Raw genomic sequence first — 15,039 nt, forward strand, 5'->3', positions numbered from 1 at the left:
AGGGAGTACAATATGTGTTCAAGGTTCTTTATGAGGTAATGTGTCGCCAGATTGTATTCCAAGTGAAGGTAGGAACATATGGAAGTGACAAAATGTCCAAGACTTTTGAAGTTACCAAAGCCTTCGTTAAGACGAACTGTTGGGCACAATACTTTGTTGAAGATTTAATGGCAGAGGTTTGCATATATACAATCCCTTCGAAAAGGTAATTGATACACATTTTAAACATTGTCATCTAATGGGTGTTGAAAAATTACAGGAAAATCATGTCACATTGGATAGTTTGTATCATCCGTTCTATGCAAAAAAATATTATTCTCTGCCTATTTGGAGAACCGACAACATGACCATGATAGATGAGTCAGCTGGAGCGAAATAAGAGCATGGGGAGACTTTTATGGATGATATTGATTAGTTGATTTCACTAAGATGAGCGCTGCTGACGACATATTTTCAAAAAATATTTAAACTTCCATGTTCATGTAGAGCATTATCTCATTATAAGCAATGAACCTAAATAAAAAAGTGTCTGGAAGTTAAGATTATATTTCTTTCGTTTGAGCAAATCTCCGACGGTAAAATATTAAAGGAAAAAAACAAGAAAAAAAGAGAGAAAAATCCCGACTATTTTTATGACAAACCCATACTAAATAGTAAGGAATTGATAAGCATTCGGGACACAAATTATATGATAAATTAAAAATGAACCAACATCATGGCCGGTGACGTATTTTTTTTATTAAGGACTAGTCACTAATAAATAAGAGCATATTTGCTATTCATAAATACACCGGGTTATTAACCAGGAAGGTATTTATAGGCATATATGTTAAAAATATAACAATTCAATAATCAACCTCGAGTCTCCAATTCCGAATCTCTGATTACAATTCAACATACAAATCGGTTCTTAAAAATAAGGATTCGATTCACAATTTGAAAAGCTTTGGACATGCCCACTGCCCCCTGTCGCGGTACAATAGTCAAACACAGACTCAAACAAGTCAAGACTTAAAAGCCTTTGAAACTTTCATAGCAACCGATGAATAATTTCAAAAAAAGGACATACACACCCAATAAATACTCTAGTACTCGATCCATCCATCAAAATGTCAAAGGGTATTATCAGTTTCTTTTTCTCTCATACCTAAACACAAAACTTAAAAAGTGAATGTGAGTAAATGATGTTGAAGTGAGAAGAATAGGTCTGAATTTCTGCATAACTATCTTTTGTTGTTATCTTGTTTGTCTTCACTTCATTCAGCATCCCCATTTCCCTATTCATTTTTTTTTGAAAATTCCGCAATCAAAAACTCCCTCCCGCTCCTCCATACCTCCTCTCTCTCACCTCTTATTTAATCTCCCCCCACCAAACTCATCTGTCACTCTCTCTTCAAGTATCAGAGTTCCTCTCTTCTTCTTTCAAATAGGTAATAATTTTTTCTTTGTTTCTTTCTTCTTCAATAATGTTATTTAATCAGATTTCATTTGTTCTATTCTTCTGAATCTTTTCAATACTATAATCTCCTGCGAATATTAACAAAAATCCTCTCTGTTATTTTGCAGAGTAGTAAAGAAATGGCTGTTCCATCAAGAGGAGTAAGGAAAACAACAGAAACAGTAATTCATAATAATAGTATTCAAGTAGTTCCTTACAATAATAATAATAAGAAGAAAGTTGTTATAGATAGAGATCATCTTCATCATTATCATCATAATCATCATCAAACAATTACTAGTCCTGAAAGAACAATGGTTTGGATTGAACCTAAATCTAAACCGAAAATGGAAATTATTAGAAAAGTTCCTGTTGTTTATTATCTCTCCAAAGATGGTCATTTAGAACATCCTCATTTTATTGAAGTTCCACTTTCCTCTAATGATGGCCTTTATCTCAACGGTAAGCTTTAATTTCCCTCGTTACAGATCTACTTTTGAAATTTCTATGTTCTAGCTTAGTCTTGACATAATGTTGTTTGTTCGTGCAGATGTGATCAATCGATTAAACTCTTTACGAGGAAAAGGAATGGCAAGCATGTATTCATGGTCTTCTAAAAGGTAATTTTTTTTCAAATATTTCTCTGTCGATTTTGATTTTAATACTGATTCAATTTTATTTTTTGGGGGTTTTAGGAGTTACAAGAACGGATTCGTATGGCATGATTTATGTGAAAACGATTTCATATATCCAGCACATGGACAAGAATACGTGCTAAAAGGATCAGAATTTCTTGAAACTTTTTCAAGTTTCAGATCTCAGAATCAAGAAGTAATGATTCCAGAAAAACTAGCTGAAACTCAACATTATCATCATAAATCAGTAGGTGAAAGTAACAATGAGTTTCCAGTTGTAGTTGTTCAGACCCAGAGATCAAGAAATCAATCATGGAGTTCAATAGATGATAATCATAATCTTAATCATCTCCATGAATACAAAGTTTATAAAACTGAATCATCTTCAACTGGTGAGTATTCTGGTAAAGCTTCTGATGCTGCTACACAGACTCAAACTGATCATGAAAAGAGACGAATTAGATCATCAAGAAGGTTAATCAGAGAAGAAGATGATGATGCTGACGATGAACAAAATCATGAACAAACGACTGAGTTGAGTAGAGATGAGATTTCACCACCACCTTCTTCATCAAGTCCTGAAACCCTAGAATCACTGATCAAAGCTGATGTTCGTATCAAAAGTAACATCATCAGTGAACCATCGTCATCATTATCATCCTCTGATATAAGGAATCTAACGGGTAATAATCATCCAAGTGGACGAGTAAAAGCATCTGCTGTTTTGAAACAGTTGATCTCTTGTGGATCATTTACTGTTAAAGATGGTGGTGGGCCTGAAGGAGAATCGTCAAATCAAGGGTTCTCGTTCATTCAACATTACAGAGCTAGATTACCACATGAATCATCTTATCATGGGGCTGGTATCGATTCAGAAAACCCTAGTTGTTATTCTGAAATGGGGTTAGAAGATAAAGAGTATTTCAGTGGAAGCCTAGTCGAGACGAAAAAAGATGATTACACTACTACTACCAGTAGTCTTACAAGATCATCTTCTTACAATGCTGATAGGTAAGAATTTCTTTTTCTTTTCAACTTTTATTACTTCGAATCAGATGGTTCAGAGTAGTATTTCAGATTCCTTACACACTCTTTAGTTATTACCCCTTTTTGTACATTGATTTTGAACTGTTTTTTTGTACTGATATGGAGTTTTACGGCCGTGGTATGTCCATCCATGATGAAATTGGAGTAGTTAAATCTACCGGCTAGGAATTATAGACTGAAACTTAGTTACTTTTTTTGTTGCATAAAATGGGTAAGAATGTTTTCAGATGGAGTCAGCATGAACTAATAGTGTATTGCTAATCACGTGGTAGGACATTAGTTCTTTTAATCAAGTACGCCTCTTTACATGGTTTGCCGGTCTTTGTCGCGCGGGGTTTAATTAATACTGTATGTTTCTGAGCAGAGATTAGTGTAATCATTAAGGCACCTAGGTTGTAATGATGAAGTCACGTTATAGGTCTGTTAATGTTAGACAATTAGACCAAAAAAAACAAAAAAAGGCCTAAAGTTGTTGTAAGGTAATCTGAATTTTCAAATGTCAATTAGCTCGGTTAAAAATATAATATCTCGTTTTAATCTATCTTCATTTTCTGTGTGCATAGAAGTTCAAAGCTAGAAATCGAGAAGAAGGAAACAAGAGGAGTAGAAGAGGATGAATACATACAGAAGAGGAAACCAAAGACTACATCAACAAAGAAAGGAAGTAACGACAACATGAACAAGATCTCAAGAACACCATTACATGGAAGCAAGAGGCATAGTCATGAATCCATCAGATAATAAACTCAATTTAACCATATGAAAGGTACCAAGACACAAACATCTTGCACAAGTTTCACACGTGGTTTGTCGTGATAAGAGGAGAAGAACTGAAGAAACAAGTAACTCGATTTATTCTCGAAGTAAGTTTTTAACTGTAAAAGTTTCATATGGAGAAGCAGAAATGTCAAAGTAGAAAGATTAAGAACGCATTAACCAAGGAGAAAAGGGCAAGATTATGCGGTTTAATATTGAGATGGTGAACTGTAGTTCACGGCATCAACAGAAGAGAGACATCGGAGTTTGTTTGTTGGAGGTTTAATATTTGTTTTTTTTTGTTTTGAACCCAAACTCCAATTTTAATCAGTTTTTTGTTTTCAGGTATTTGGGATTACTGTAAGGACCTCTTTCTTCTTAACTTTGACTTCTTAACTTGGAAATTTGAATTTTGTCTTTAACTTTTTGATTAGTATAATTATTTAGGCGTAATGAAGATTGCAAGATGCATTTTCAATGAGTTCGTATATATAAAATAATAAGATTACTGAAGAAAGTCTGAGCCTCAAAATGTGGCTTTCTTCCTTTCGAAAGGCACTTTTATTTCCTCAAAAAGAGTGGTTCCTTCCTTTTCATCACTTTTCATCACTGTATAAAGGGCCCTTTATAAGGAAAGGTTGAGCGAATTTGTCTATTTGACAACTCAGATTGAGACTTTTAAAAGAATGGTAGCCAGCTTGGCGGTGCTATTTGGCTATCTATTCTCCACTTTCCTATTTTTTTTCCCTACAATCTAAATCCCACATCAGAGGAATGATGAACTCCACCTGAACCTGGATGTGAATCCCGACATAGATGTGTGAGGTTTAGATTATAGGGAGGCGAATAGGGAGCTAAATAGCATTTCCGTCGCTAAATTCCTCGTGATATCGCTTTTCAAGTTCATGTCAGATTAAGAGTAGTTTATGTCAAGAGGAGGGTAAAGAGTTTGCCTCCATGGTAGTTTTGAAAGGCCGGGATGACAAATATATACTTTTTTTTATCTACCGAGTATGAAATCCCGAAAAACAGACAGGGCCCAAAAAATGAATATGAAAAATAAATTAAAGAAATTCCTCTCCTCTCTAAACATGCGATTTCTAACAGGGAGAAATTTTTTTCCGACAACCTTAATTGCTCAGATTTTCTTGGGTCTGGACAGTAGCAAATCCAATCTTCATTTTTTGCTTCGATTTAATCGTCTAAGAAGAAAGATAATAAACCCTATTGCATAAATCAACCTTCACCAGCAAAATCCTAAAAGACCCGCCATGGATTTAGCAATTATCATCAGCTAAATCCTCGATTCATCGGCCTTCAAACTCAATTGATTTACTTAATTGGTATATATTTTGATACCCCACCTTCTTCCTGTGATTTTAACCTAATTTTGGTGCTGCTGGATGAGATATGGATTTTCACCTGAGGTTTAGCGGCTCCGATCTTCATCAACAGTATATCCGGCCTGATTCCCAAATGCAATAGCATCTTCACTGTTCATATATGAGGTAATTTTCAGATTGGTACCTCTTCAATCTCATCGTCGGAAATGCAGAACGTTCTTTGGCTATTATCCTTATACCTTTTATTTCATTTTATAATGATTGATATTCTCAATAATCATCTCTTGTTGTTTTCCCAGAGTCTATTGATCTTTAATTTTTGGATTTCTCTAACCCTGTGAGGCTTTTGATTTCCATGCCTAACTCACATGATGAACCAAAATTACCTTCTTAATTTTACTAAATTTTGATCTGTTAGGCCTTTCTTGCTCTTGATCTCTCATTCTCAATTAGTATTGTGTGGTTTGTATAACCTTGTTTCTTTTAGGCTTGTTGTTTGCTTTCTTTCATAGCCTTTTTCTTAGCTTGCGATGTTTCTGTGTCACCCGCTTGTTTTCTTCGATGATCCTATTTTGAATGTTGAAAGGCAATTGTTTCAATCCACCAAGCTAGTTTCAGTTTAAAGTTTTACTTTAGTTTTGTTGGTGGTGTTCTATCTGATAGTCTCATCTCTTTACCTTGTGTCATATGCATTATATTGCAAAGTTCAGTGTGGTTTTGGATTCCGAAGTTGTTTGCGATAGTATTTTGATTTCATATTTTGGTTTTGTTCTGGGAGTTTGTTTTTGGTATCGATTGACTCCTTTAGGAGGCCTTTCATGATTTTAGTTTATCGTTTTAGTCTCTGGAAATCAGTATTGAGCTTTGACCAAGGTGCCCTCAAAAAATAACATCCATGTTTTCATGCCCAACATACTATCACTTCTGCACCAATACTCAGATTTTTAGCCAAAAGATTTTCAGTTCCCTCACTCATCAAGATTGACAGTACTTATCTTCAGCTTCATAATTAACCTCACATAAGCCTTAATGTTTTGTTACTGGAACCTATGGCAAGCCATTTTCTCATTTTGGTGCTCTTTAAGATTTTCAGTTCATCTATAAGTCTTGACCAAGGTGACATATCTTTCTTTGCAAACATCATATTCAACATCTCCACGTGCCGAAATCTCTGAGTTCGAAATCCTAGGATCGGATCACAGCTTCAGCCTCATTTTATCTTTCAGCAGCAAGCATAAAACCTAATTGATTGTGTGTCATCCGGTGAAGTCGACCAACTGTTTCTCAATTTAGTTATTTTTACTTTTCAAGCAAGGTTGTACTTTTTTAATTACCTTAATTTAACTCAGTCTATTCTATAATCTATCTTGTTTTTTCAGTTTTCTTTCATAGTAACAATAATATCTTTAGTAGTAGTAGTGTTTATGAGATTCTTCTGTCGAGGTCAAAGATTAGATTCTACTTCAAAATACACTCAAAACTAAAGACGCAGTTTGAAGTAATGGACAAAGCCGTTAATCGAGAAGGTAGTCAAAAATTGTCTGAGAAGTACTCTGCATCATCTGGAGACAAAGGACTAACCAACATCTCGGATCAATTGCAACAAACCACATCACCACCCACCAAGTTCTTATGGATACATCCATATCCAGCAAAAATACAGCTTTTCTTGTGGAAAGCATTCATCGAATCCCTGAGGAGCCTTGATAACCTCATCCTCGCCAATTCCAACTACCACTACTTCATTGATACTCACATTTAGCCTCAATACCGTATTACTGTAATTTCTTGGCATATAGGTCCAACTGTATTTGATCCTACGGGTATCGTATACAATCTTGTTATAACCCTTTAGTAGTTTAATAAAATTTCATGTTTCAAAAAAAAAAACAACAAAAAAACATGAAAAGATAAAAAAAAAAATGGGCTCTATTTTCAGCGCGTACCATCTGGATGCTAGAGTACCGCCAGATTCCCTCACGAGAGAGTCATTAGAACAGTATTACTCGCACACGTGCTCTAAAAGAGCTCACATTGCTTAAAAGATGTCTTTGCGGTACAAAAACATTGGTGAGCGGTTATAACATCGAGTTCAATAATTCAAAAACACTCCCTGGCCCCAAAATTTATCTCCAAAACTCAGACACACCGTGTCACCAACGATTCTTAAAGGGGTCCCTATTCCTGTTGTAGTTATATATATATATTCATACAACATAAGATGTAAATCCAATCATACGAATAATATTGAATGTAAAACAGATATAAGATAGATATCTGCAAGTATATGTAAAACAACGTAAATAAAGATCGACACACGAGGATTTTACGTGGTTCCGTTGTTATTGAGACCTACATCAACGAATCAGTAGTAACAATTTTTTGAGATTAAATAAGATGATATTTTTCTTTAGGTGAATGTGGAATATCACTATTTAAAAGTTTTTATCTCTTGTATGGTACCTAATATTACTCTCTTACATAAGATATTTTATTACACTTTTTAGCCTGTTAAACCATCTATAAATTACTTTCTTTTATAACACCAATAATGATTTCAAGCTTCACATTTATCGAGTAATACTCTCAATGTTGATTTTGGGTTCGGTCCCGATTGTACCGTTCAACCAACCCAATGAGGCCTTTTTATGCTTGACACATTACCTAGATACTTGGTCTTCTCCTAGATGAATATTCTGACCCATCTATACGCTCCTAGCGATCCATTTTATTTCCGTCGTCTATTTTCATCTTGCTTTTACACGTGACGATGTTTCTTTCTCGTGGGTGGGATGATTCCGCATATACATGTTATTATCCTTCACCTATCTCGGATGTCTTCCACGTGTATATCAGATAATTATCTCTCACATTTTTCCTCTTTTCATCCCCTCGGGACAAGGGTACGATGGGAAGAAAACTATCATGACAGCTGTGGTTGGTTACATCCTTAAAAAATCTCTTCATGCATCCACCCACGTTGTCTACTTTATTCATCGGTTATTTCTCATGCCTGTTGGGATTCAGAAAATTCTATTATATTTAAGAAGATTTCTTTACATTTATTTATTTTCATTCTGCTTATTTATTTGTTTATTCTCTTTTGTTCTTTTCATCTCCAATCTGTTAGAGCACTGCTCGGTCGAACTCGCAGGCATTGCTATCTCAAGCTTGTTTGTCAAGTTTAGTTGCCAGAACTATAAGTCTTGATTTCTAGTATACTTATAGCTATGTCTTGGATTAAGATAGAATGTGTAGTTGAGTTTTAGACTTCACGGCGTTCATCAATTGAAGACGAAGAACTACTAAGGGGAGCTAGTGGAACTTCATCAACAAAAGGTATGTGGAGACTTGAACTCATCTATCACTTAGAAGTATATTTATATTCTATCTCCTATTGAGACAAAAGTCGTATAGCTATATAGACTTTATATTATACACATTTGATATTTCGAGTTGAGTTTAACTCGCTTACATATTTCTCGAAATATGTGTTGGTAAGCTTTCGCTTTAACCAAGTTCATCTTTATTCTTGGCGAAAGTCCAAAGATGATCATGTGAAAATCGCCTGGTAACATCTTACATGATTTATGTGAGACAGTCATTTGATGTAGACTCGGAATGTTTCGTGTTGATTTATTGATCACTTGAAAATTGCTTTGAAGCTAATAGTTTGTGTGAGACATCTATTCCCGTCTTCCAAGAATGTTTCAATGATTAACATGGAGTTTATTAACCATTGATTGGATATAGCACAGTGTGAATACCAATATTTTGTGGAGCACGTGTCGTGGTTTCAATGGTCGCACACAAGATAACTGTGTAGCCCTCGCTATACAGAGAAACCTGAGTAGCAGAAGATACCTTCGCAGATCTGCTTTATCTCATCCCAAGAAGGTATACCTTGATGATCAAGATGGAAAAAGTAAATCCTAGTCTAGGGAGGGGTAGATGGCGAAGGGACAGAGGTAGATGACGCATCTAATCAACATTACTCTTATCTACACACATAACCAAAGAACGTAGAGAGAAATGACGTGGCGGAATCTGACTGGAAAAGGTTAGCGGTGAACGAAGGTACAATCTGTACTGAGGCTGGGAAGTTCCCGAAAGAACGTGGGTCAGCTAAGGTGGCAGAGTCCGACTGGAGAAAGCATGCGGTGAACGAAGGTACCATTTGTATGGAAGGTATATCAGGGAACGATGGATCCAAAGATAGCAAAGATATACCTGGAGCAGAAGGGGCTATAAATACCAAGCTTCACCAGCAAACCAAGGGCATTCAATATCTAGGAGAAGAAGATCTAGTCTTAAGCTTATACCTCTTTAATGTTTATAACTTAAGTATTTACTTCAACTTGAGTTCTCTCTATTACTTTGGGAAGCATTTAAAATCTTTGTAACCACCACAACTTAATACAAACAAATCACTCATTACCCTGTGGATGTAGACAAAAGTCGAACCATGTAATCTCTCGTGTCTCATGATAACTTAGTACCATTTATATTATATTGTGTTCTTTGTTATTATCGTGATCTTAGATATCTTTTATTACTTAGCATTATCAGTTCAACAGAGGTATCATTACTACATAGTACTCGATCCTTTGAGCTGTTTACATTACGTAGACTATGGGAGAATTAGTAGTCACACATAGTATGCGTACTTGTATGCTAACTGTTGCAAGTTATTCCAAATCTGGGAACCATAGTATGCATACTCGTATGCGTACTGGTTTGATAGTTGAAGTCCGGGAACTTAGTATGTATGCCTGTATGCGTACTGACTTAAAAGTTCAAATCCGGGAATTTAACTGAGTTTGGTCATGTACCGTGACTACTAATTTTCCCATAGTCTACGTAATATGAACAGCTCAGAGAATCCAATACTAAGTAGTATGGATACCTCAGTTGAACTGATACTGTTGTGTAAATAAAAGGTACGTTCGAAATAAGATCTACTCAGAAGATCATGTACTAAGTAAGTAAAGATACTTCGCAAGAGCAGATGCTCAGAAAACAAATGTATCTCTGTAATACAGAGGCGAGTAAGCAAATAAGCTAAATAAAGAGATATCTCAGATGAACTAGAAAACTCAGAAAACAGAGATAGCTCAGAATACAGAGATAACTCAATAAGTAAATCTCTAAGAGAGGAGATTATGTAAGTGCATCTAAGTTATCATAACACAAGAGATTACGTGGTTCGGTTAATTCTAACCTACGTCCACGGGTAAAGATGATAAGTTTACTATTGATCTTGTTACTTTTGAGTGGAAGAAATCCATCTCCAATCAGAGGGTACCTCAGTAAATTACTTTCATAAAACTCAGGTTATTTTAGACGTAATGTGTCTAATTGGTCGCATAGTCAAGTCATCACAAGGTGCTAAGGTATTCTTAACCTTTGGTGGTACATTCAACGTCCTACCCGGATATTCTTTGGCCAGAAGGTATCATGGTGGCGAAGGTCCCTACGTGAGCAATAATTTTCTTGTAACCCTATGCGTTCAGCGCGGAGACTGCTTTACTTCGACAAGTTATCTCTATAGGGGATATCTTATTTTTTTCTTATGCCTAAACAAAATATTCATGCAGTAACATAAATAAAAATGATAATTTTACCAAAATATGTCTAACGTTTCTCAAAAGTTGTATGGAAGATAACAAAGGTTCAAAACCTCACAAACCATTGTTTCAAAGAAGAGGTTCAATTGGTCGTAATATGTACGTACGTGTATGTGTTTCGAGCCAAAGAGAATGTATATGGACATGGTCGAGCCAAAGAGAACCTTCGTTTTGTGTCACTCGCAGTTCGTACTTATGTATGTACGAACCAAGGACAATCTTCGTAATAGTATTTGGCTGTTTGAGAATATATATAAATACATTCGAGCCAAAGATAAGATCCATCTTTGCCCTTGAACGCTCGTACTTAGATACATCGAAGGACAGTCTTCGTAATTGTCTTTGGCTGTTGAAAATGTATTTAAATACATTCGAGCCAAAGATAAGCTTTATTTTTGCTCCCAGGTTTCGTAATTTTGACCTTCGTATTTCCGTTTTCTGAGAGTAAAGAGAAAAAGGGTAGGGTACGATACTTTCCCTTTTCTCTTTACTCTTAGGAAACGGAAATACGAAGGTCAAAATTACGAAACTTTAGAGTGAAAATAAAGCTTATCTTTGGCGTGAGTGTATTTATTTACATTTTCAACATCCAAAGACAAAAAAGGAAGATTGTCCTTGGTCCATACGTATCTAAGTATGAACTGCTAGGGGCAAAGACGAAGGTTATTCTTTGGCTCGAACATGTCCATATACGTTCTCACCAGCCAAAGAAAAATGAGAAGGTTGTCCTTGACTCGAACGTACCCATATAGTTTCTTAAGAGTCAAGGACAATGATAAAGACAAAGGTTATCTTTGGCTCTTCTCAACAGTCAAAGATAAACCGAAGGCTGCCTTTGGCTCGTATGTATCTAAGTACGAGTACCCAGGGGCAAAGACGGAGCTTATCTTTGGCTCGAATGTATTATACATATTCTCAATAACCAAAGACAGTTCCGAAGGCTGTCCTTGAATCGTACGTACCTAAGTACGAGCATCCAGGGGAAAAGATGAAGCTTATCTTTGGCTCGAATGTATTCATATACATTCTAAACAGCCAAAGACAATTACGAAGACTTCCTTTGGCTTGTACATATATACGTACGAGCAGCCAATGGCAAATACGAAGCTTATCTTTGGCTCGAATGTAGTAATACACATTCTCAATAGCCAAAGACAATTACGAAGGCTTTCCTTGGATCGTACGTATCTAAGTAAGAGTAGCCAAGGGGAAATACGAAGCTTATCTTTGGCTCGAATGTATTTATACATATTTTCAACAGCCAAAGATAATTACGAAGGCTGTCATTGGATCGTACGTATCTAAGTACGAGCATCCATGGGCAAAGATGGATCTTATCATTGGCTCGAATGTATTTATATACATTCTCAACAGCCAAAGATAACTACGAAGACTGCCTTTGGCTCGTACATATCTAAGTACGAGCAACCAAGGGAAAATGCTAAGCTTATCTTTGGCTCGAATGTATTTATACATATTCTCAAAAGCCAAAGACAATTACGAAGGATGTGCTTGGAACGTACGTATCTATGTACGAGTATCCAAGGGCAAAGATGAAGCTTATCTTTGGCTCGAATGTATTTATATACATTCTCAACAGCCAAAGACAATTACGAAGATTGGCTTTGGCTCGTACATATCTAAGTACGAGCATCCAAGGGAAAATACGAAGCTTATCTTTGGCTCGAATATATTTATACACATTCTCAACAGCCAAAGAAAATTACGAAGGATGTCCTTGGATCGTACGTATCTAAGTACGAGCATCCAGGGGAAAAGATGAAGCTTATCTTTGGATCGAATGTATTTGTATACATTCTCAACAGCCAAAGACAATTACGAAGACTGCCTTTGGATCGTACATATCTAAGTACGAGCAGCCAAGGGCAAATACGAAGCTTATCTTTGGCTCGAATATATTTATACACATTCTCAACAGCCAAAGATAATTACGAAGGCTGCTCTTGGCTCATACGTACCTAACTACGAGCATCCAGGGGCAAAGATGAAGCTTATCTTTGGCTCGAATGTATTCATATACATTCTCAATAGCCAAACACAATTACGAAGACTGTTCTTGTATCGTACATATCTAAGTACGAGCATCCAGGGGAAAATATGAAGCTTATCTTTAGCTCGAATTTATTCATATACATTCGCAATAGCTAATAACAATTACGAATAATGTCCTTGGATCGTACATATCTAAGTACGAGCAGCCATGGGCAAATATGGAGCTTATCTTTGGATCGAATGTATTCATATACATTCCCAATATCTAAAGACAATTACGAAGAATGTTCATGGATCGTACATATCTAAGTACTTGCATCCAGGGGCACAGATGGAGCTTATCTTTGGCTCGAATATATTCATATACATCTCAATAGCCAAAGACAATTACGAAGACTGTTCTTGGAACGTACGTATCTAAGTGTGAGAAATTAGGTACGAAGATGAAGCGTAAGGACGAAGGTTCAAAGTAAAACTCGCATGGAAGGACAAATCTTCGTTCATCTAAATTATTAAGCTTATCGCTTTGCGAATTTCCGGGGGCAAAGGAAGGTATGTAGCATCAACATCAACGAAGGTCAATCCCCCCAAACCGGACCTACAAACGAAGGTGGAGGTCATAATAATCGGAGCCAAAGACATCAGCGATGGTTGTAGTTTACAACTTAAATCTGAATCCGAAGGTATGCATGGGAGCGAAGCCTCTTAAAGGCAGACTCACCACCATCAGGCATACATGTGAGCGAAGCCTGTTAAAGGAAGACTCACTATTGCAAAGAATGGGTTATTCAATACAAAGCTGCGAAGGTCCAAGTCAACAAAGCCCGTGTGCGTAGGTGTATGCATACTCAATGAGGCCACAACTCATACTCAGCTACGAGGAGTCACACTGTTAGAGCATTGCTCGGTCGAACTCGCATGCGTTGCTATCTCAAGCATGTTTGTCAATGTTAGTGATCAAAACTATATGTATTGATTTCTAGTATACTTATGACTAAGTCTCGATCTAGGATAGTTAAGAATAGTTGAGCTCCAGACTCCATGGCGATTATCTTGCAAAAACGAAGAACTACTCAAGGAACCAGTGGAACTTCATCCGACTGTTGATGGTGGATTTTAGTTCAGGGCTAAAGTTGTAAAACCAGTATTTTATATGCTGACATCCTGCAAAGGATAAAGCCATTTGATAAGCGATGAGCGCAGAAAACCTCTCGCTTTATTTATTTGAAGCAATTCGATAAACACACAAAATTCACCTAGAATGGTGCATGTAGAAACAATCCCAAATATTTTGTGAATTTATAGCATTATTAATTAATGCACGATTTGCATAGTATTTCCTATGTTGTTCCTTTCCGAACTCTCATTACTAGCATGACATGACGACTGAGTGTTCACTCTCAGCAGAGTAGCATGAATCTCCGTGCCAATATTGAGACATGCATGAAATACCCACACAGGCTACACCACTCTCTGACAGAGAGAGTCTCGCATCGACGCGCTTTGGTTAGCCCGATCGAGCATGCTTAATTTCCTTAAGGGAAATCTAGACTATCAGTCTCAGAAACGATCGCGACCACACAAATTAGCCGCGCAATTTAACAAGCCTAGCCAAACCCTAGCAAGAATAGGCGATTGTCGTGATGACCACCGGCGGGCCCACTTATGCCCTAGCCGGTCGGACATCACACGAACATGTCCTAGCACCGTCAAACGCCAACCCTAAGAAGGGTGGCCGTGCTGCTTTGTAGAGATTCAATCGAGCTTAGACTGTTCAAGGCAGTCTTAAAGTCATCACGACCGTCCAACTTCACCAGCCTGGTTGGACGACTTAGATCGTCCCGCGAATGATCAGTGAAGCGCTAATGCACACATTGGCGGGCCCACTCTGTCCCTACCTGATCGGCTTGCTCACGACATGGCCATAGAGCCATGAACGTTTGCCCAAAACACGATGGCGTGAGGCTCTTCAAGGGTCACGGAAATCCCACTAGCGTCTTAAATTGATCTCAACCATCCAACTTAGCCAGCATATTTGGATGGCTTAGATCACGCCTAGGGTCATCAGGGATTTGCACATATGTTCACCATCAGCCCAACGTGCGCCCCACACGATCGACCTCTCCAAAATAGAAGCATATATTGCAAAACCGATTGGCCAAAGTCAAGCGTGCGTGACC

At 37.0% G+C, this 15,039-nt stretch overlaps 1 protein-coding gene across 4 annotated transcripts; it reads left to right on the forward strand.

The window, feature by feature from the left end:
• Window positions 1-1,296: 1,296 nt before the first annotated feature.
• On the forward strand, window positions 1,297-4,277 carry LOC113307886 (protein UPSTREAM OF FLC-like). Of its 4 annotated transcripts, none has more exons than XM_026556355.1 (5): window positions 1,297-1,430; window positions 1,567-1,900; window positions 1,989-2,058; window positions 2,134-3,084; window positions 3,687-4,277. In XM_026556355.1, the coding sequence occupies exons 2-5, from the start codon at window positions 1,579-1,581 to the stop codon at window positions 3,859-3,861; spliced, it is 1,518 nt and encodes a 505-aa protein (XP_026412140.1). In that variant the 5' UTR covers window positions 1,297-1,430; window positions 1,567-1,578; the 3' UTR covers window positions 3,862-4,277. The 4 variants fall into 4 exon arrangements, with proteins under 4 accessions (XP_026412140.1, XP_026412141.1, XP_026412138.1 ...); XM_026556353.1 differs by having other exon boundaries at window positions 1,305-1,430; window positions 3,684-4,277; XM_026556356.1 differs by lacking the exon at window positions 3,687-4,277 and having other exon boundaries at window positions 1,302-1,430; window positions 2,134-3,088.
• The last annotated feature ends 10,762 nt before the right edge of the window (window positions 4,278-15,039 follow it).

Source organism: Papaver somniferum, chromosome 9 (assembly GCF_003573695.1).
Source record: "Papaver somniferum cultivar HN1 chromosome 9, ASM357369v1, whole genome shotgun sequence".
NCBI classification, from domain to species: Eukaryota; Viridiplantae; Streptophyta; class Magnoliopsida; order Ranunculales; family Papaveraceae; genus Papaver; species Papaver somniferum.